Below are 22,105 nucleotides of genomic sequence, written 5' to 3' on the forward strand. Positions count from 1 at the left end.
TTTTCCCGACGTGGCCAGGTTTCGAAAAGAATTCCTCTTCAGGGGTAACAGCTCACCAAATCACTAAACACGTCTCTGTACACAAAGGTATACTGCCAACTTCATCTGTACTAGTTTTATTTTCTCCATTTCATAGCTCGCTCGCCGAGCGCTGCAATAAACCTCTTTCAAAATGGCGGACAACAGTTCCCATTCACGTCGTCCTCTTTTTTTTTAAAAGAGACAAAATCATATGACGTTACAATGGCTTCAATGGTAACAGCATGAACCCTGAACGTATGAACTAGCACAAAGATCACAACAAGATGACCAGTCAACCTGGTCATTTAGTCCTTCAGGATGTTCAGTTTTTAATTTATGAATCCAAAGCTGTTCTCTGTAGTTGAGGAGAGGAGATATCTGAAAAAGGGGGCAATACTAACAATCTTATTAATGACAGTCCATCTTAGTCCTTTTTCATTAGAATGACTGACCAAAGGTACAGAAAGAATATTATTAATTCTTGATCTGTGTTCCATCATTCGTAATTTAACCAATCTTTTAATACGTCCAACGTATACCTTAGGGCAGTGGCATAATACAATATATGCTACATGAGTAGTAGTACAATCTGTAAAATGTATCTGCTTAATTCTTTATCCAGTAATGGGATCCACCCACAATTCTCCCTCAATGGTATCGCAAACATTGCAAGAGCCACATTTATGATGACCCCCTCGTACAGGCAAATTCAGGCTACTGTTCTTCATACTTGACCTTACTACTTTGTCCCGAATGTTAGAACCCTGGGTAGTAGCAAACAGCGGAAAATCCTTAAAAACATTATGAAATGCCAGCACATGCCAATGTTTCTTAATAGAAGTTATTATGGCTGAAGTAGAAGTGCTCTACTGTAAAACATAGACCAAATGAGATTGGTCTTTACAACCTGGTACTTCAAAAGCTGTTCCCAGTCACTCTATTTAGCGCTTTTATATTCTTATTTAATTACCTTAACGGGGTAACCACGGCTTTTCAATCTTTCTGTCAACAAACATACTTGTTTTTCAAATTCTTCATTAGAGGAACAAATCCGCTTAATTCTAAAAAATTGAGAAACCGGAAGGCCTTTCTTAAATGAGGAAGCATGGTGACTGGTATCACAGTAAATTGTTCTTATGGGTGGGTTTCCTATTAACAGTAGTTAATTTTTGTCCTTGTATAGCTACCAATAGATCCAAATAAGCAATACAAGTATCGCTAAACTGATGAGTGAAACGCAAATGTTCATCCAACGAATTGATCCAAGCTAAAAACTCTTCCAATGATTCCTTTGAGGAATTACAAGTGATAAAAAATATCATTGATATAACGGTACCATCTGATGATATAAGGCCACCACCGAGAATATATAAATTTGTCCTCTAAGTCAGCCACATACAGATTGGCTACCGATGGGGCCAATGAAGACCCCTATCGGGATCCCATGATCTTGATGGTAATACTAATTTTTAAAGCTGAAATAATTGTTGAAAAGCACCAATTCTGTCAATTGAAACAAAAAATTAGCTGGAATCCTAGAAGGCCCCTTGAGATGTTTCAAAGCTTCTGCAACAATTTCCAAAGCTGCCTGCTGGGGAATATATGCCTTCTCGTCTGGAGACAGTTCGAGCGGTTCTGACAAACAAGAAGATATAGAGATTGTTGAACCTCGTTCATCAAAAATTTTTTTACAGGACGTGCGTGGTCAACAAAAACCGAGAAGAGAGCAACAACAACAGCAGCAAAAAAAGGACCGTTACAAAACACCGCTAGAACACGCGGTACACGTGGGGGACATTGCAAATTTTGCAAAATTCTGCTGCAAGGTTATTAACGGGAGTTAATAAACAAGAGCACATTACCCTGATATTGAAGGATTTACATTGGCTTGCTATAGAACGAGTTCAATATAAAACATTAAGTATCATGCACAAGGCAATTCATGGAGATAATGTAGAATGGTTAAACGCATCAATACGGCTACACACACCTCCCAGAATTTTAAGATCTTCAAATAAAGGCTTACTATCCATTCCTTCATTGGTAGCAGCAAAACTGACTTCTGTGAGAGACAGAGCTCTTTTTCATTAGCGGGACCTAAAATTTGGAATAAACTTCCAATAGACTTAAGACTAGAAACCAACAACACAGTTTATAAAACATGGTTGTTCAAACAGGCTTTCACCGAGGGTAACACCTGAGCATAACTATTTCCTCTGGCAATTAATTTAACTGGAGCGATCTTCTGATTTGTCTGTTTTTTTTATGTGATTTTATTTGGGTTTTTATTTATTTATTTATTTAAATTCTTTTGATATGCCGATGCTCAAGACCAAGTCTTATCGTACCGGTTTACAATGAACTTGGGGTAAACCAATTAATACTGAAAGTGAAAGTTACATTACAACAGGGAAAGTCAAACAGGGCTGTTAGAAAAAAAGGATAGAGTAACGATTATATTATATTTTATAATAAGATTGTAATAAGTTAATTTTTTAATGCTTTTATGTCCATTTTCTTTATTTATTTGAATGTGCTTGAATTTTAGTTAACTGTATTTATTGTAAACCGATATCATGGCTTGTCCCAAATACTGGTAAATAAAAATTCTGTTAAACAGGCCCTAGTGAATCTGTCAACTAAGGTGTTAAGTCCTGCACAACAACGTTTATTAGAGAATGGATTATCGTTTGTGCTAATTTTCACAATGCTTTTGAGAGTAGAATCTCTCTTCATCGATTCATAAGAAAATTAAATTTATGCCTTTTTCCAGCATAGTCCCATGTCACAAGATCAGTCGATTGTTAAAGAGAAATCTAGGTGGAATCCTCCAGGTCCAATATATCCCCACATAGTTACATTTAAGAATTTGGTATTAAAAGATAGTGATACCTTTGAAAAATCCAAGAAAAAATGTTTTTGTAACTTACCTTTGGTGCAGAGAGAAGCATTGCAATCATTAATGGGGTGTGACGAAGTGGTTATCAAACCGGCGGATAAGTTGGGGGGGGTTATTGTCATACAAGACACTACAGTATATGAGCGGGGTTTGATTGAACATCTGAATAATGCAGTTTTTTTTTTATAGTAAAATACAAAATGATCCGACTATTGGATTAAGGGACCAGTTGAGAGCGTTGGTTGATCCATCTAAGTTTTTGACAGAAAAAGAAAAATGTTTTTTGGTCACTAAACATCCAAAGGTCTGTTATTTAGATCTAAAAAAACAAACAGACCCCATCCAGCCTATTGTGTCCCTTAGGGGAGAACAGTATTGGAGCCTCCTGCTATTTTTATATATCAATTTCTCCAACCATTAGTGACACAAAAAGCTTTGTATTTGAAGGATGCAATCCATTTCTTAAATAATTTATCGGAGATTGAGTAGGGTGAAGGGTCTGTGTTATTGGTGACGATGGATATACAGGCTTTATATATGTGTATTCCCCAGCAGGCAGCTTTGGATATTGTTCCAGAAGCTTTGAAACATCACAAGGGCCCTTCTAGGATTCTAGCTGATTTTTTGTTTCAATTGACAGAATTGGTGCTTTTCAACAATTATTTCAGCTTTAAAATTAGTATTACCATCGAGATCATGGGATCCCGATGGGGTCTTCATTAGCCCCATCAGTAGCCAACCTGAATGTGGCTGACTTCGAGGACAAATTTATATTTTATTCTCAGTGGTGGCCTTATATCATCAGATGGTACCGTTATATCAATGATATTTTTATCATTTGAAATTCCTCGTTGGATGAACATTTGCGTTTCACTCATCAGTTTAGCGATACTTGTGTTGTTTATTTGGATGTATTGGTAGCTATACAAGGACAACAGTTAACTATTACTGTTAATAGGAAACCCACTCATAAGAAAATTTACTGTGATACCACAGTCACCATGCTTTCATGTTTAAGAAAGGACTTCCGGTTTCTCAATCTTTTAGAATTAAGCGGATTTGTTCCTCTAATGAAGAATTTGAAAAACAAGCATGTTTGTTGACAGAGAGATTTAAAAGCCGTGGTTACCCCTGTAAGGTAATTAAAAAGCATATAAAAGATCTAAATACAGTGACCAGGAACAGGTTTTGAAGTACTGGGTCCATAAAGACCAATCTCGTTTGGTCTATGTTTTACAGCAGAGCACCTCTACGTCAGCCATAATAACTTCTATTAAGAAACATTGGCATGTGCTGGCATTTCATGTTTTTAAGGATTTTCCGCTGTTTGCTACTACCCAGGGTTCTAACATTCGGGACAAAGTAGTAAGGTCAAGTATGAAGAACAGTAGCCTGAATTTGCTTGTACGAGAGGGGATCATCATAAATGCGGCTCTTGCAGTGTTTGCAATAATACCATTGAGGGAGAATTGTGGGTGACTCCCATTACTGGATATAAAGTTAAGCAGATACATTTTACAGATTGTACTACTACTCATGTAGCATATATTGTATTATGCCACTGCCCTAAGGTATATGTTGGACGTACTAAAAGATTGGTTAAATTATGAATGATGGAACACAGATCAAGAATTAATAATATTCTTTCTGTACCTTTGGTCAGTCATTGTATTGAACAAGGACATGTATTCGGAAATCTAAGATGGACTGTCATTGATAAGATTGTTAGTATTGCCCCCTTTTCAGATATATCTTAACTGCAGAGAACAGCTTTGGATTCATAAATTAAAAACTGAACCTCCTGAAGGACTAAATGACCAGGTTGACTGGTCATCTCTGTTGTGTTTTTTGTGCTAGTTCATTCTTTCAGGGTACATGCTGTTACCATTCAGGCCTATCCTGTAAAGTGCGGCCGCGTTTACCCTGCTCCTAAGCCGCTTTTTACTCACGTTCCGGCCGCGTTAGCCCTTCCTGCGATCCCGAATCCCCTTTAACCTACTCCTACCGCGTCCTAAATTCCCCAGGCAACCCCTTCCGCCCGCGGCATGTATATTGCATGCAAACGAGCGAATTAGCTATTCCCTAGCATCCCGTAACCCGCGCCCCGACTATCGCTAGTTTTCCCTGCCGTTTTGTCGCGCGTTTAACCTGCAAACTTACCGCCTACCCTGACCCCTGCGGTAGAGGCAGGGGTAAGGGTAGATGGCAAGCTTTCCCCCAGCCCCCGCTCACCTGCCCCGGCCGTGATCATGGGTGCCGGTCTCCGTGGCAGCCCCAGTCCTCTCCCCTGCTCCCGAGGGGAGAGGACTGGGGCTGCCACGGAGACCGCTTTCCCCCGTGCAAGTAAGTTGCTTCGCCGCTTCAGTTCTTCCCTCCTCCCGGAGCTGCTTTTTCAGCCTTGCTCCGGGAGAAGGGAAGAATAGACTCTATCGGCGAAGCGAAAAAAACCCAAAAGCAATTTTGTTTTTTTTTTTCAAAAAGCTAAAAGTAAGTTGCTTCGCTGTCAGTGTCCCCCCTCCTCCCGGAGCAAGGCTGCTTTTCGCGCCCTGCTCCGGGAGGAGGGGAGAAGAGATTATTTATTTATTTATTTATTTTTAATTTTTATATACCGAGGTTCTTATAGAGACTATAAATCACTCCGGTTTACATATAACGATAAACTGCCCAACAGAGATAAGGGGGCTTTACATAGAACATCGTTGCTCCCCCGCCTCGTCCGGCATCGTTGCTCCCCTGCCTCGTCCGGGAAGATGGCTGCCAGCACGGGGGAAAGCGGCCCCTGTGCATTCAATTGGCTGCTCAAGACGTGACGTCACGACGTTTGGCGTCACGGCAGCCAATTGAATGCACAGGGGCCGCTTTCCCCCGTGCTGGCAGCCATCTTCCCGGACGAGGCAGGAGAGCAGCGATGCCGGACGGCTGCAAAAGTAAGTCGGGTCGGGTCCCCTTTTGGTTTTTTCGCTTCGCCGCTGTCATCTCTTCTCCCCTCCTCCCGGAGCAGGGCGCGAAAAGCAGCCTTGCTCCGGGAGGAGGGGGGACACTGACAGCGAAGCAACTTACTTTTAGCTTTTTGAAAAAAAAACAAAATTGCTGCAGTGTCTCTTCTCCCCTCCTCCCGGAGCAAGGCTGCTTTTCGCGCCCTGCTCCAAGAGGAAGGGAAGACACTGACAGCGGCGAAGCAAAAAAACCAAAAGCAAGAAGTAAGTCGCTTCGCCGCTTCCCTCCTCCCGGAGCAAGGCTGCTTTTCGCGCCCTGCTCCGGGAGGAGGGAAGAGTAAAGCGGCGAAGCGACTTACTTTTTGCTTTTGGTTTTTTCGCTTCCTGGTATCTGTCATTTCAAATGACATTTGAAATGACAGATACCAGCGTGGCGTGAAGCCTTAGGCCCGCGCACCCAGGATACTGTATAGGTGCTCTATCCAGTAAAATGGGTTGCGCGGGTCTAAGGCTTTTCGGACGCGGTTTACATTTAAATAAAATTAGTGTTCAGGATCGAGCGGTAGGTGAGCTGCACTGTGCGGGCGGTAACTGCGGGTGCCGTAGGCACTAACGCAGCTCTTCCTACTGCTCGGTACTGGATAGACCTGATTGTAAGGTCATATGATTTTGTCCCTTTTAAAAAAAAAAAAAAAAAAGGATGAATTGAATGAGAACTGTTGTTGCCATTGATGCTATTGTAAGGTCATATGATTTGGTCCCTTTAAAAAGTGGGCGCCGTGAATGGGAACTGTTGTCCGCCATTTTTGAAAGAGGTTTATTGCAGTGCTGGTCGAGTGAGCTATGAAATGGAGAAAATAAAAGTAGTACAGATGAAGTTGGCAATATACCTTTGTGCACAGAGACGTGTTTGATTTGGTGAGCTGTTACCCCTGAAGAAGAATTCTTTTCGAAACTTGGCCACGTTGGGGAAAAAGTGCTTTCAATTACTTCCGTTCAGCGTCTCATTCAGTCCATTGTTTAACAACATTTATTCAGCTAAGTATTCATCTCTTTAAATTCAATGGAAACAAAGTTGATGAAGTAATTAGTGAAGAATATTTTTAGTACTGTTTAGCTACCATCAGTTTGAGACATTGGGTTACCATGAGTGATTTCTACAGAAGGAGGGATTTTTAAGCTGTTTTTGGCTACGAGAGTGGTGGACTATTCCCAGTTTTGATGAAATAATATTTCAATTTAGAAGAATTGTTTTTTTGAATTTTTGAAAAAAAATAATTAAAATTAGTAAGGGGGATGGTGGTTTGTTCGTTATTACAATAAAGAATGGGGGAAACCTGGAATAGTACCCCTTGATTCAATTTTATTCACTTTAAAATATTTTCTCTTTAAAAAAAATATTTCTGGATGAAGTTTTTTTTTAATTCTTTGAGTCATTGAAGGGGTTACAATAATATAAGAAAAAAATTGATTTTGGATACAATTTGGAGTAATGTGGGTTTTTTGATTTGATAGTTTTGAAAATTATTTTGGCAAAACTACAAGTACACAATTACACTTGCTATTTGGGGTGTATAGTTTTGTGGACAGAACTTATGTGCACACCATTTGGTTTTTAAAAATATGCACATAAGTCCCAACCCCCCACCTAGTCTCTAATACTTGGAATGCCTCTCCCCACTGTGTATAAAAATATGCTTATACAGTGTGTGTGTGTGCACACGCGCACATAATTTTATGGTTGTATCAGTAATGCAATTTTGTAAAGGGCCATTTCTGCAGGGAAAGCAGTAATTTACTGCAGAAGTCCCTTTGAAATGTACCCTCCCTTAAACGTGTTACAAGTTCATGGTCATGCCACAGTTACTGTTGATTTCATTGGTACAAATTGTAAGCATTTGTCAGTATCCACAATTAGATTCATCTAGTCACACTAGTGGGCCATGTGACCACGCATCAAAACTGAACAGAAGTGTCTAGAGCTTTCTGTAATGGCAGAAGCCTTCTTATGTATGCAACAGCCTCAAGCTCCCCTCATTTCCTCTTCACCGTGCTCATTGAACATTTTCTTACTGCAGCTCCGTAGTGCTTCAGAAGCAAATCTTTCTCCCTAACTTTGACTTTCTTGCCAAGTTTTTTCCTTCCAGTTTCCTCTAGTTAGGTTTTTCAGTATTAGCCTAAAAGGTTTTTTTTTTTAGTTTTTTTAAATTTTCCCAACATTTCTGTCTCTGGATTCACATTTTCTGAGAGGACAGGATGCGGAAAACTTGTGTCAAAGTTTCTAGAACTTTGACTAGGCACACTGAGCATGCCCTGTACCACGCAGGTCCCTCTCCAGTCTGTTTTTCTGCGGAACTGTAAGCTTTGTTGCGTGAGCGAGCTCACTTTGGTTGTTTTTGGCCTTTTGGAAAACTTTCTTTGTTCTCGCATTTTTCGTGGTTTTTTCCATGCTGTATCATCTCCTGGTTCTTCTCGTCACCAACTTCAATTTCAAGTAAGCATTACATGCCACGTAAGCCACTTGCAAATCAAGGTTTAATGAAGAATCAAGTTTAACTCCGAAGGATTTTAATTGATACAGGTGTAATTGTCAACCTGTCAAATTACTGCAAGCATCCACAAACCAACAGTCAGAGATCCGATGTACAAAATTTCAGTCATATTGGGATTTAAAACCAGTTTACTTTCAATAAGCCATGCTTCCACTTCAGTCAAGTATTCATTTAACTGTGTAATTGAAGCCTCATGGTCTTTTTAGTTAGAGGAACCGCTAACTGGATGTCGTCAGCATAAATATGGGAGGTAAACACAAATGAGCAGATTAATCCGCCCAAAAGATATAAATAGATACTAAAAAGAAGTAGGGACAGGGATGACCTCTGGCAAAATACATCATCTTTCTAGGGATAGATATAGTACCTCCAAAACACACTTTATTGTACCCTTCCTGAAAGGAAGGAAGACAACCAATTAACTACTCCTCTCTCCAACCAAGCAACCAAGAGTGGATCAAGAGGAGAGAGTGGACATTATGGTCAAAGGCATTTGAAAGATTCAATAATACCAAAAGAGAAGGGCCAAATTATCATACGATACTGAACCTAAATCAGTTTCTATACTACAAACTGGATGAAAACCAGTTTGACTACCAGCCATGCCTACCAGCCTTCCCTATTATCCAAAAATTCAGTTCTCTGAATTATCACTTTCTAAATAATCTTAGCTAAATAGAAAAGGCCAGAAATCATTCAAGAATTGTAACATAATTAAAGGTCTAGGTCCTTATTTTGCAAAGTCCGAGAAAAATGGACCTTTTAAGAATATTAGGTAGTCCACGCTGCAAAGACAGTCACAATCCACATCAGCAATATAAAAATAGAATCGTGAAAAGTTGGTATTGGGTAAGAAGAACAATAGTTCAGAGTAGAAAATTTCAGCCAAATTTTAACCCCCCCCTTCCCCCCCCCCGTGGGGAAAAAATGGGGATTATGAGCGTGGCTGTGCCTTACGCACCCTGCGCGCATCTTCAATGGGAATGGGCCACGCACGTAACCCCTGTTGCGTGCTGAAGCGCGGGCCCAGTTAAAGGAGCAGAGCTGGAGGCGGCCAGGGAAGGTATCGCCAGCGCACGCATGTTGCTACTGGACCAAAGGAGCAGTAAGCAACAAAATATAAACAAAGAAAGATAGGACAAAGGGTTTAGAGAGTGGGGAGGAGAGGGTAAGGGAGGTTAGGTAGCGGGGGTAGTGAAGTTCCCTCCCAGTCAGCTCCTTAATTGGCGCGGACTGGGAGGGAAAAGGGACCGTCGCGTCGCCGCGCATAAATTAAAAATCCCCCCCCTCCCCCATGCACACAAGTCCCAGGCTGCGCGCATGGATGTTAAAATCCACTGCATGTGCCTCCACTGTGCATGTGCATGCGCCCCTCATATTTTATAACACGCGTGCACTGACGCACGCGTGTTATAAAATTGCCACGCCTATGTGTGCTCACAAGTTTAAAAATCTACCCCTTTGGTTTTAACTTGGTTTAAATATCTCTTAAATTCCAACAGTGATAATTGTTCAAATTCTTGGAGAATTACTTGCCAATTCACTAATGACAGACCTGGCTTTCCAGCCATCAGAGTAAATGGTATCTTCCCCTTTGGTGGCATATTACCATTTGTCATGCTCCTCACATCTAAACCACTCTGTAGATCAGCAATTTTATTATGAAAATAAGCTGCTAAACTCTCATTATCTGGGGACCCATCTGGGACCACAGACTGAAAGCCAAATTTTAAAAGCCCTAAGCGCACCAAATCGGGAGATACATACACAAGTTGAGGCAGCGCGTGCCAAGCAGATTTTAAAAGTCACCTGTGTACCAGTCAAAAGTTTTGAAAAAGGACGTGGTCATGGTGCAAGCAGAGTATGGGCGTGTTAGGGGAAGGCCAAAAGATGCGCCTGTAAATACTTATGTGCACAGGCTCATGCCTGACACCCCTGCCACGTAACTTTACTACTGCTATGGATAGCGTGTAAGTAATTTAAATAAATTCTAGGCTAGTCACCAGGGTTTTAAGGGTTTTTGCTAACAGGGGGAAAGGGAGGCTATTAAACTAAAAGGTTTTGAAAGTCCTATCCCTTGCCTGGGCAAATTGGGAACACAGTGGTGAAAGTGGCAATGGCTTGGATGCTTTAAAATCCCCCCATTTATGTGGCGGAAGCGGGATTTGCGTGCACATGGTGCATGCTCAGCCTGTTTTATAACATGCGTGCCAGGTTCTTGTGGCCTGGTTTTGGCCTCTGTTGGAAACAGGATGCTGGGCTTGATGGACCCTTGGTCTGACCCAGCATGGCAATTTCTTATGTTCTTATGCGTGCATATACATACATATGTTATAAAATATCCACGTCCATGGGTGCGAGCTGGCAAATGCACACGCGTGCACCTGCGGCCTGTTTAAAAGTTACCGTCCCTAAATTCACATTTTCCAGGAGTGAGTACCCTAAACAGACTTCTTTGATATTTACCTGCCCTTTAAAGTGCCCATATGGAATTGGTGGCAATTCTTGTCCACCCTTTCTTTTAAGATGTACAGTAGAGGATGTAGGAAGAAAACGTATTCCTAGTGTGCTGTAGACTTGAAATGGCGAAGAAAATTAATTTATCACCAGGGCGATGATCCTTTCACAAAGCGAACACAACAATGGAAGAAAGTAAATGGGTCACTCAAAGACAATCAAAGCCCAGATGTAAATCTACAGAAGACCCCCAGCCAACTTTAAAAGAACTTGAGTTCTGCTAAATGAATGGGCAAAAAGGTACCATCCCACTGTGCAAAGTTGGTAGACACTTATCCTAAAAGATTCATGGCTGCTATTGCTGCAGTAGGGGCTTCCACCAAGTATTGAGTCAAGGGGAATCAAGAATATTTGGTTTTATTATTAATTACTTTTGGAATATTTCCTTGTTTTTTTTACATTGAAACTGTAGAATGTTTTGTGGATGAGTGAAACAAACTAATGTGAAGACTTTGAACATGTGTTACTGGGTGGACTGCATGTTTTCAGAAACAGTTGTTCTCTTGAAGGCAGCAGATCCATAGTCACAGTACCTTCTTCCTCTTTTAAGTTGTTCTTCCTTATGTCAAGCTAAATAATAGAAGTAGGGGAAGCGCGGGAACTATTGTGAATGTGTGGTGAGACTTCTACCTTTCCAGAGAGTTCTTGAAGTTTCTTTTCATTCATTGTCTGTGCAATATCACATGACCCACTTGTGTGATGATCTCTTCTCAGAGCATACCAGTTCCAGATAAGCAGCAATAGTTTGCTGACAATTTTAAAAGGCCAGAACTGTTTTCAGAGATTACATTAAATAATTTATATCATGAAACAGAACAGTATGCTGTTTACATTTTGTAAATTTGTCTAGAAAATCATTATTGCAAATATAACTTTATGAAATGTATTGAATTCTTCAAATTCATATCATAAATCACATAAAATATGAAATTGGGGTTAGTTCTGTTATCTTTTGTAGCATGAGATGCAATCTTCTGCAAGATGCAGTTGACCCTTTACAAAATGGTTGCTCAGCCTTAATGTACACCTTTTGCTTTTTTTATGCCACTTGTGACATTTTTATTTTTCCTCTGTATATTTTCACATTTCTTAGTACTAGAAATATGTGATTCTTGCAGACATGTCTGACTTCTCAAAATCATGTACCGTATCTAATGTGACAAAATCTGATTCTTCAAGAGTAACCATTGCTGAAAAGTTAGTGGTTAAATTAAATAGTGTTGTGTGATGACTCTGGCTCCCAGCTTGCAGTTGTGGAAACTATTTTAAAAAGTTTGGTGCCATCCAGAAGTTTTAGGAGTCAGGAAAATTTTTATATAGAAAACTGTCTTTTGCATAGATGTTTTTGGACCATTTGGGGGTGGGGGGCTGTTTGGCTTATTTTGCTGTTTTTAGAGCAAGGAAGCTCTTATGGGATTTTCTTTCTTCTTGTTCCCAGTCTCTCTCTCCACCTAACATCTCTACCTCTGGTAACAGAAACATTACCTCTTTCCTAGGCCCACATTTCTCTCTGACCTATCCTTCAGGCTGTTTACCCTTTCAAACAGTAGAAGCACTAGGTTAGTGTTTCTCAACCTTTTTGATGCCAGGGATCAGTTGGCTGACACTCTAAACTGACGTGGACTGACTGGCTAATAACACTGGAGGAAACTCCTGAAGAATGGGGGAGGAAGCATTTCCACCTATGGCCGAAGATCATGGGGATCCCCTCGGTGATTATAGGGGTGGGGGGGGGATACAAGCTCCCTCCTTCAGGTGTATTCCCACTCTCAACCCAGCCCCCTACAAGAATTATGACAAAGGAGCTCTGCTTCTTGTAGCCAGAGCAGGGTAGGGAAAAAATGCAGGTCTTCTCATTCCAGAGGATAGTATATCCAGGGGCTAAAAATACATTGGTGGTAGTTGGGGGGTAGATGCTGCCCCTTTAAAAGGGGCCTGGTGCTTCTAGCAGCCTTCTTGCTTCATAGCCAGCAGCCCACAGGACTTTGTTGGTTTATTTACAGAGCTGAAGTGGGGCAGTTGGGGGCTCAGCTGAACCCAATGTTTAACTGGCCCAATCAGCTGTTCAGTGCCTACAGTACAGAAGAACCAGAGTGTGCTGGCAGTCTTTTCCCCCACTCAGAAGCAGCACCAGCAAGGAGCATTGTGGGGCATGGAATGAAGCCATTACCAGCACATTTTGGGCAGTCAGGAATATCCCACTCATATCTGCAAGTGGCCGGGTGGTAGCCAGTACCTGTGTGGCTGCTGAGGCTTCTGCTATGATACCACTCTGCAGACTAACCAAAATGCTTTTGCATGGATCAGTGGTTGAGAAACACTGGGCTAGGGGGACAGTTCATGAAACTAACTAGCATATTCAAAACAAATATTCAAAACAAATTTTTTCAGATGATGCACAATCAAGCTGTGGAATTTTTTGCTGGAAGATTATGGTCAAGGCCTCTAGCATAGCTGGCTTTAAAAGGGGATTAGAACAAGGTCTTAGAAGAAACTTCTATAAATAATTATTAGCCAGGTAGACTTGGGGAAAACCACTACTTATCCCTGGAAGTGAGTGGCAAGGAATGACTCTACGGGATAATTTTTGGTGATGTGGGTTGGCTTCATGGACCCTTGATCTGATCCAGCATAGCAGGTCTTGTGTTTATGCTGTTCCTTAAGCACCAACCAAAGCTCCGTCAATCGTTTCCCCATCTCCTCCCTGGAGCTATAACTCCTCTCCTGCAGCATCAAGGTTGGGATTGCAGCAGCATTTCCTCCTCTGTTAACTCTTGCAGTGCCAGGAGTAAATTATATTGCAGATTGTTTCACTCGTGCCATCTTGGATCTCTATGATTTCAGTCCGCTTTTTCCATTCAGTACGAATTTCAAAATTGTATTCTTTACTGAAACATCATTATCAGTACAATAGCCATTGTCTAGTGATAGATAGTTGTTGATGACAGCTGTAAAAAAACACATCCTGAGCTTTGTAATCTATTATCACGCAACATCAATTGAATGTGAAAATGAAACCAAATCAGTTTTCTCGAGTAACCTGCAACAGAGAACTGGAAGTTAGAGCATCACTTTATGGGCATCCTTAAAGCCACATTCTGATGGAGACTGTCATCTTTTGAGGATCACTTTTTTTTGTATCTTTCCTGTTAGGCCTTCCATCTTCAATCTCACCTTTTCTCCTCCACCCTCCAAGAGCAGGCCCAGATGGCACTGAGGTCTCGCCATCCCCAGGGTTAGAAGGGTGTAGAGCTGCTTGTCGGCCAGTAGTAGCTTCTCAGCAACCATCTCTCTTCCTCCCTATGCCTGAGTACATCTGGATTCTCCATGCACAGCTAATGCTCTGAACCTCGGAGCCAACTAGCCACGATTAGACGAGTACTTTAATTTAACATTAATTTCAGTGTAATGCCTGGTGCATTGTTAGTTTATGGCATATAGGTCTAAGATCTGAAATTTAGTTTTGTTTTGTTTATATTCCTTGGGCAGGTAGATGTAAACTTTACCTGTGCCAATACATCTTATGTCCAATATATTTATATAACCACTTTAAAAACTTGAAGTGAAGATTTCTTATGTTGTAGGTTTATAATTTGTTTTACATACTATTTTGTTTTATTATGTTTTCTCCTTTTCTGTGCCATACTTATTTTCCTGGGTTTCTGTATTTTTCATATTGACAGTTCACTTATTTTTCTCTCCCTCCAGCCTGTTTTCTTCATCTCAGTAAAAGACTACCTTTTTTTTGTACCCTGATTCAGCTTCAAGTTGTAAAACTTAACACAGATGTCACTTATCAGACACTGTCATACTTTCTGCGATTAATGATACACTGCACAACAGCAACTGTAAGTCTCACCTGCAAACACTACTCAAAGATCTAGTGAGATGCACAAGTTCCCCCCCCCCCCCTTCCATGTCCTTCAATAATAATCACCCTGTAATATCCTGGGCCCAGCTACTTTGTATGTGCTCCTGCTGGCAGAGTGTAAATGGATGAAGGGATTGACTGTGAACAATATAGTCTAGAAAGTAAAAAAAAGAGGTTTATAGATTTGGAGCATGCTATTGGGCTGCAGGGACTCCATTGCCATTCAAGGGAAAAGGTGACTTAATTTTAAGCGAGCAACGTTTCCTGAAGGGAGGTTGTCAGAGTTAGGAAATTTCAGTCCTGTTGTGGTACACTGTGGTCGTACAATGTTTGTGAGTCTCGTAACAGAAAAAAAGAAGCTATAAAGCTAAAATGTGAAGCATAATTAAGGTGGAAGCAAATAACAGCCAGATATCATCTTTAGTGATTTTTTTGACTACCTCTTTTACCATCCTTTAAAGCCAAATGGTCAAGATTTAAAGGGAGTCAACTTGTAAAATTATTAATTTTCTACTAGATTGAGAAACTGAGCCCAATTATAATAAAAGAATAATCCAATCCAAGTGCCTTTTTTGGTCACAAATTGAAAGCCTCTGTATATAATGTGAACGTCAGTTTATTTAAGTATTAACTTTTAATACTGAATACTCATGGATATTTGATAGCTAATTCTTGTTGTTTTGTTGATGTTTTTGTTTTTACAGCAAGCAAGGATTTGGCACAGACATCCTATTTCATGGCTACCAACAGGTGGTTATCCTGACCCTCTTTGTTGCACTGTTGTAGCACACTATAGCTTCCTATACTGCAGGGTCCCCTCGATGTGTCTAATTACCCTTGTTGCAACGGGAGACTGGGCCATCTATGGTGGTGGCACCTTCCTGTCTGCAGTGCGGTGTATTGTACAAGGGCCTGTGGGCACAAAGGGGTTAAATGCACATTGAGAAGTGTAGTGATGCTTTCTGGTCTCATTTTCTCGATTCTGAGTGCATAAGTCTAAAAATTGGTAGCCTGAATAGCAGCTAAAGTTTACAGAGCTAAACTTAACCTAGAAATCCGAGAGTATTGGTAAGTACAATGCTATTTCTAGTTTACACTTGTAATTAAATGACAGATGTTTAATTTAAACATAACCTAATTCAACCCTCTAAAAATGTTAGCTGCTCTTAGTGTCATCTTGTACCTAATTTTAGTTCAAAATTAGTAATCTCAAACTAAAGCTAGCTATGATTTTACTCAAGCAAGATGTATTTGGATAAACCTTACTTGTTTTACATTTTTTAAATTCTTTTTTTTAAATAATAAACTTAAGTTGCAATTACAAAGATTTAATGTGATTAGTTATTCTGTAGCAAGAAAATAAAGTTTCAGATTCTAGTTTTAGGCAAGCTTATTTTTGTTGTCTTTATTATTCTTAGTTTAATTCAAAAATCTTTTAAATTACATTTTCATTTTTGATTTTAGTACAAATTGTAAATTTGCTGCCATATTCCTGTCTCAATCAGTTTTTCTGATTAAAATAAATGAAATTCTGCTGAAGTAGAATATGAAAATGCTCAAAACAATGGCAGTAGCTGGCAATAAATGACATCACTGCTTTGATTTAAGACATTTCTTTTATTTCTGCTCTTTTATTCTGTAATAAGGATAGGGAACCTACAGTCCCTGAGGGCTGCAAACCAATTGGATTTTTAAGATATTTCTAATGGATTTGCATATGAGAGTTGCTTACATATGGCCTCACTTGCATGCAGACCTTTCACATGCATATTCTTAAGGTTATCCTGAAAACCCTAGCAGTTTGCGGCCCTCAAAGACTGGAATTTTCCCACTTCTGTGATTATTATAGTTTGGTCCTCACTGAACTATTGAGAGTACAGGAAACTTTTTTTGTTTAGAATGTTTATTTCTGTGAGTAAGCACAATGTTTTGCATCTATAAAGTTGAATGCAAAAGTTTAGGTACCCCTGTCAAATCGTAAGTTTTAGTGAATCTCTTAAGTGAACACAAGCTGATCTAATCTCTTAGAACAACGTTAAACATGACAGAATGCTGCAATTTTGAATGCAAAGTTTCTCTGAGGACAAGCAGGATGGATTAGGCTCCCACTGTATGTGTATGTGAATGAATGAAAGAGCCTTACTGGGTTGTGGGGGTGTGGTGTGTGAATGGGAGCCTGACTGGGAGGGGGGGGGTATGTGAACGGGAGCCTGATTAGGGCAGGGGTATATGAATGGGAGCCTGACTGGTGGATTGTGTGTATGTGAATAGGAACCTATCTGGGGTATGTGTGAATGGGAGTCTCACGGGGGGGGGGGGGGGTGTTTGTTTCTGTGTGCATGGGACCATGACTAGTGTGTCTGGGGGGGGGGGGAGGAACCTGTCTGGGGTTGTATGTGAATGGGAACCTGACTTGGGGGGGAGGGGTGTATGAATGGAAACCTGTCAGAGGTGGTTTGTGTGTGAGTGGGAGCCTGACTGAGGGTGTATGTGTTTTGTGTGCATGGGAGCCTGATTGGGATGTGTGTATGTGTGTGTGAGGGTAGGAACCTGTCTGGTGTGTTTGTGGGAGGGGGAGGAAACTTTTGTTGTGGGGGGGGTTAGGAATCTGTCTGGAGTGTATGTGTGTGTGTGGGAGTAGGAACCTGTCTGGTGTGTTTGGGGGGGGTGGGATTAGGAATCTGTCTGGTGTGTGTGTGATGGGAGGAGGGACCTGTCTTGCAGGGAAGGGTGAATGGGAACCTGACTGGAATGTATATGTGGGTGAATGGACCTGTCGGGTGTACTACGGCGAGGAGAGCTCATCCTAAAAACATGTTGCAGACTTGCAATAGTCTACACCTTAATCCCTTTTCTTCAAAAAGGGGACTGGTTATGCTGTCTCTCAATCTCAAGGATGCCTATATTCAGAGATTTTCCCCAGTCATAGGAAATATCTCCAGTTTATAGTAGGAAACCTCCAGTATCATGTTCTGCTATTTGGGCTAGCATCTGGCCCACATGTCTTCACGAAATGCCTGGCTGTGGTAGTGATGCAGTTATGGAAACTGAGGGCGCATGTGTTTCCTTATCTGGACGACTAGCTGGTCTTCAAGAGCCCTTTAATCGATGCACATGACAGTGCAGATATTGAAGTTACATGGCTGTGGCAGAAGAGATCCGAATGAATCAGCGGGCATCAGCATGGCATATGTTTAGGCTGTTGGGGATCATGACATCAGTGGTGCATGTAACTCCCATGGCACATCCTTACATGAGAAGAGCTCACTGGACCTTAAGATCTCAGTGGCTGCAAGCTAATCAAGGTCTATGGGACAGCATCCAGATCACTCAACTGCTCAGAGACTCTCTGTCCTGGTGGCAGGACAATTATAATCTGGTCAGAGGAATCCCTTTCCAAATTTCTTTGATCCAGATTGTCCAATTGATGTGTCCACTCTGGGTTGAGGAGCTCATGTAGATGTATTTTGCAACCAGGGCCCTTGGTGTGCTCAAGAAAAGTTATATCAGATAAACTGCCTGGATTTGGTACACTCTAAGGGCTTTCAGAGATTGGCTGTCCAACAAAATTAACGTTGTCCAAATGGACAACCAAGTAGAGAGATATTACATCAACAAGCAGGGGGGTATGGGCTTGTACCTTTTGAGCCAGGAAGACCATCTAGCTATGGAACTGGGCCATCTTTAGAGGGATGGTTCTCAGAGCCACTTACCTAGCTGGAGTGGAGAATGTATGCTAGCGGATAGACTTGAGTTGATCCTTGCAATCACATGAGTGGTCCCTGAACTGGGGGGGATGGGGGTTAGCAAAGTAGATTTTCCACTGCTAGAGAACACCAGTGATAGATCTGTTTACATCTCCTTTAAACAGGAAGGTCCCATTGTTATGTTCCAAACAGAGGGTGTGCAGCAATCTAACCTTGGATGCTTTTGCCCAGAAGTGGGGCGACAGTCTTCTGTATGCGTGTCCTCCAATACCACTAGTTGTGAAGGCTTTGTTGAAGCTCAAAGAGCCTCACAATCCAAGTGGATATAAAAATAACCTCACAGTCAATCTAGAGTCAAGTCTAATAGTGTGAGTGAAAAGTATAGCCAAAAGGAAACCACAACAAAGTCTTCTAACTTATGGAATAGAACTCCAATCAGTAAAGGTAACAAAAATCATTCAAGGAAAAGATAAATTAACAACTTCTTTTTTCCTAGCGTGTAGCAGATGGACTCAGGACCAATGGGTATAGTGTACTCCTGCTAGCACTTGGAGACGGATCAAATTTCAATCTGACGTCAGCCCCTAGTACATATACCCCTGCAGGAAGTGCAGCTCTTCAGTATTTTCCATCTCCATAGCAGTTAGGGAGTAGCTGCATGCTCTCAAGCGTTATATCAAATTTAAAGAAGAAAACCCAAAATTGAAATAAGAAAACCTACGTGAAGACGAGCCCCGCTCTCCTGCGGTGATACCCTCGGGTCCCTCCCCCAGCTGAGATTCCCGAGGTGATTTCCGTGGTCCCTTGGAGGTGAGCCTCAGTCCGGCGGCCGAATCACGGCGAGGACCTAGCTCCCGATCCTTCAGGCGCGGCTTAGAGGCAGCGGGTGCACCCTCGAGCGTGGCAGTGAAGGTATTTGCCCTCTCCCCCTGCAGCCGGAGCCGGTCCTGAGTCCATCTGTCTACACTAAGGAAAATGAAATTATCAGGTAAGTAATTTCTTCAATTCTTTGGGTAAACAATTAATGTATCCAAAGGAACATAATTATATTGCAGCACACAATGGAAGTACCTGATCTAGAAGCTTGTATTTTTGTAGGCGATCTAGTAACTTTATCCATCTTATGCCAAGATTTACCGTGATAGGATAGTTCTGCAAATCCGTTGTAAGTTCTTGCCTAAGGTGGTGTCAGAATTCCCTTAATCGGTCAGTTGTCCTTCCAACTTTTTTCCCCAGGCCATATGTCCAATGAGGTGAACAAGCGCTGCACAGTTTGGACTGTAAGAGAGCTTTGACCTTTTATTGTAAACAAGCTGGGGATCATTCTTGCCAAACAAACTGTATCTAATTGGCTAGCAGATTGCAGCTTCTTCTGTTATGCCCAGACAGGGTTGAATCTGGTGGGCCATGACAAGATTTGTTTTGTCCAAGCCATGGGAGCATCAGTGGATCCCCTGAGATCAATCCCCATGGAGGAGATCTGCAAGGCTGCGATTTGTCGTTTTCTTCATTCATTCACAATTCGTTACAGTCAGGATATGGATGGACAACTTGTCAGTAGGTTTGGCTGATCTATCCTTTGGCATTTGTTTGAGGGGTAGAATCCAACTGTTTCCCACCTAGGGCCTGTTATTTTCTGTTCCAGGCAGGCCCCCCTCCCCTCTTGTTATTAACAAAAACATTTATTGTGCCTGTTGGCACCGGTTTTGTTGTTACCTCTTTTTTCATTGGGGGCAACCAGTAGCTAGGGATATTACCCAGTGTGAGGACTGCTATCCTGTTTGTCTTCTACGAAAGCAGACTTGCTTACCCGTAACAGATGTTCTCCAAGGACAACAGGATGTCAATGCTTACAAAACCTTCTCGCCTTCCCATAGACCTAGTTTCCCCAATATTTAATTTTATTCTTCTCTAAATATGAAACTGTAGCTTGAAAATAAAACTGTGCAAAAGTTTGGACACTAGCGGGTCCCTAGCGCCTCCTTTTGACCCGGAGCGGTGGCTGTCAGCGGGTTTGACAGCCGACGCTCAATTTTGCCGGCGTCTGTTCTCGAGCCCGCTGACAGCCACGGGCTCGGAAACTGGACGCTGGCAAAATTAAGCGTCCAGTTTTCGGCCCGACAGCCGCCGACCCATTTACAATTTTTTCTTTTTTCTTTTTTTTTTAACTTTTTTTACTCTTCGGGACCTCCGACTTAATATCGCCATGATATTAAGTTGGAGGGTGCACAGAAAAGCAGTTTTTACTGCTTTTCTGTGCACTTTCCTGGTGCCGGCAGAAACTAGCGCCTACCCAAAGGTAGGCGCTAATTTCTTAAAGTAAAATGTGCGGCTTGGCTGCACATTTTACTTACTGTATCGCACGGGCATACCTAATAGGGCCATCAACATGCATTTGCATGTTGATGGCCCTATTAGGTGCCGCGGGTTGGACGCACATTTTCCTCCCCTTACTGAATAAGGAGTAAGGGAAAACGCACATCCAAGGGCAGGTTATGTACTGTATCGGCCTGAAAGTGGGGGAAGCTATAAAAAGAATCTAAATGCTTCCAGCTAGCAATTTCAGCTGTTAAAAGCCAGTTAGATAGATCTGTTCAAGTCAAGGCAAGATCTAGAAGACCAACAAAAATTGCTGATACAACTGTCCAAAAAACTGTATAGATTTGCAAAATAGAACTCTCAAATTACTGTAAAAGATCTGCTGAAAAGTTTAGTTGACATTGGAGTAGTTGTTCAAATTTCAGCATTGCTTATACAACAATGTTCTGCATGAGAGAGTTTCCAGAAGGAAAGCTTTTCTATGACACCATCACAAAAGTCATCACTTGAAATTATGCAAAACAAAACTTGATAAACCTGAAACAGTTTAGAATATATTCTAGAACCTTATCTCCCACAGTCAGTGAAGACATTGATGTTGAAAAGAAATAGATATTTCATGAAGACAGCATACAAAATATACCTCATTATCAGCCATGAAGTACTAAAGAAAGAAACCATGAAGGTTTTGGAATGGCCTTCACAGTCCCCCAAGCTTGAATATTGCTGAAAATCTGTGGGAAGTGCATGCAAGAAGACTTAATATGTCTGAGCTAGAATATTTATTTAAGGAAGTGTAGGGAAAGAAATTCCTAAAGCAAGAATAGAAAGACTCTTAGCTGGTTGCAGGAATCATTTGGAAGCTTCCAAAGTAGTGACTGAAATGCTATCCAAACGCTTGCATATGCCATATTCTAATTTTTATTATTTTCAATCATTTAAAATCAGCAAATGGTAATTTTGCATTAAAGTTGCAGAAAGATGTAATTATTTTATTTAAGAGATTTATTACTTGCACAATCCGAGGTATAGCCAAACATACATAGTGAAAAACATACATGATTAGACCAATATATTTAATTTTGTACCATGTAGATGTTGTCTGTTTCTGTTCACTTAGAGATTCTTTGAAACATAGTTTGACCATTGATGCCTAAACTTTTGCATACAAATGTATATTTCATGACAGCACTAGACCAGTTTTGCTAGGATATGAAAAGTTCCTAGAGGAAAAATCCGTAACATATTATTAGCCAGATAAACAAAAGAAAGCTATTGCTATC

The 22,105-nt window shown here is 41.2% G+C and overlaps 1 protein-coding gene across 3 annotated transcripts in view; it reads left to right on the forward strand.

Annotated features, from left to right (window-relative positions):
- Positions 1–22,105, forward strand: part of CCNT2 (cyclin T2) — a 147,234-nt gene that overhangs the window by 66,864 nt on the left and 58,265 nt on the right. For all 3 annotated transcript variants that reach the window (XM_029605361.1, XM_029605364.1, XM_029605362.1), the window contains exon 6: positions 15,501–15,546. In XM_029605361.1, coding sequence (XP_029461221.1) covers positions 15,501–15,546 — 46 coding nt within the window. The remainder of the gene's footprint in view (positions 1–15,500; positions 15,547–22,105) is intronic.

This window comes from Rhinatrema bivittatum, chromosome 6 (genome assembly GCF_901001135.1).
Source record: "Rhinatrema bivittatum chromosome 6, aRhiBiv1.1, whole genome shotgun sequence".
NCBI classification, from domain to species: Eukaryota; Metazoa; Chordata; class Amphibia; order Gymnophiona; family Rhinatrematidae; genus Rhinatrema; species Rhinatrema bivittatum.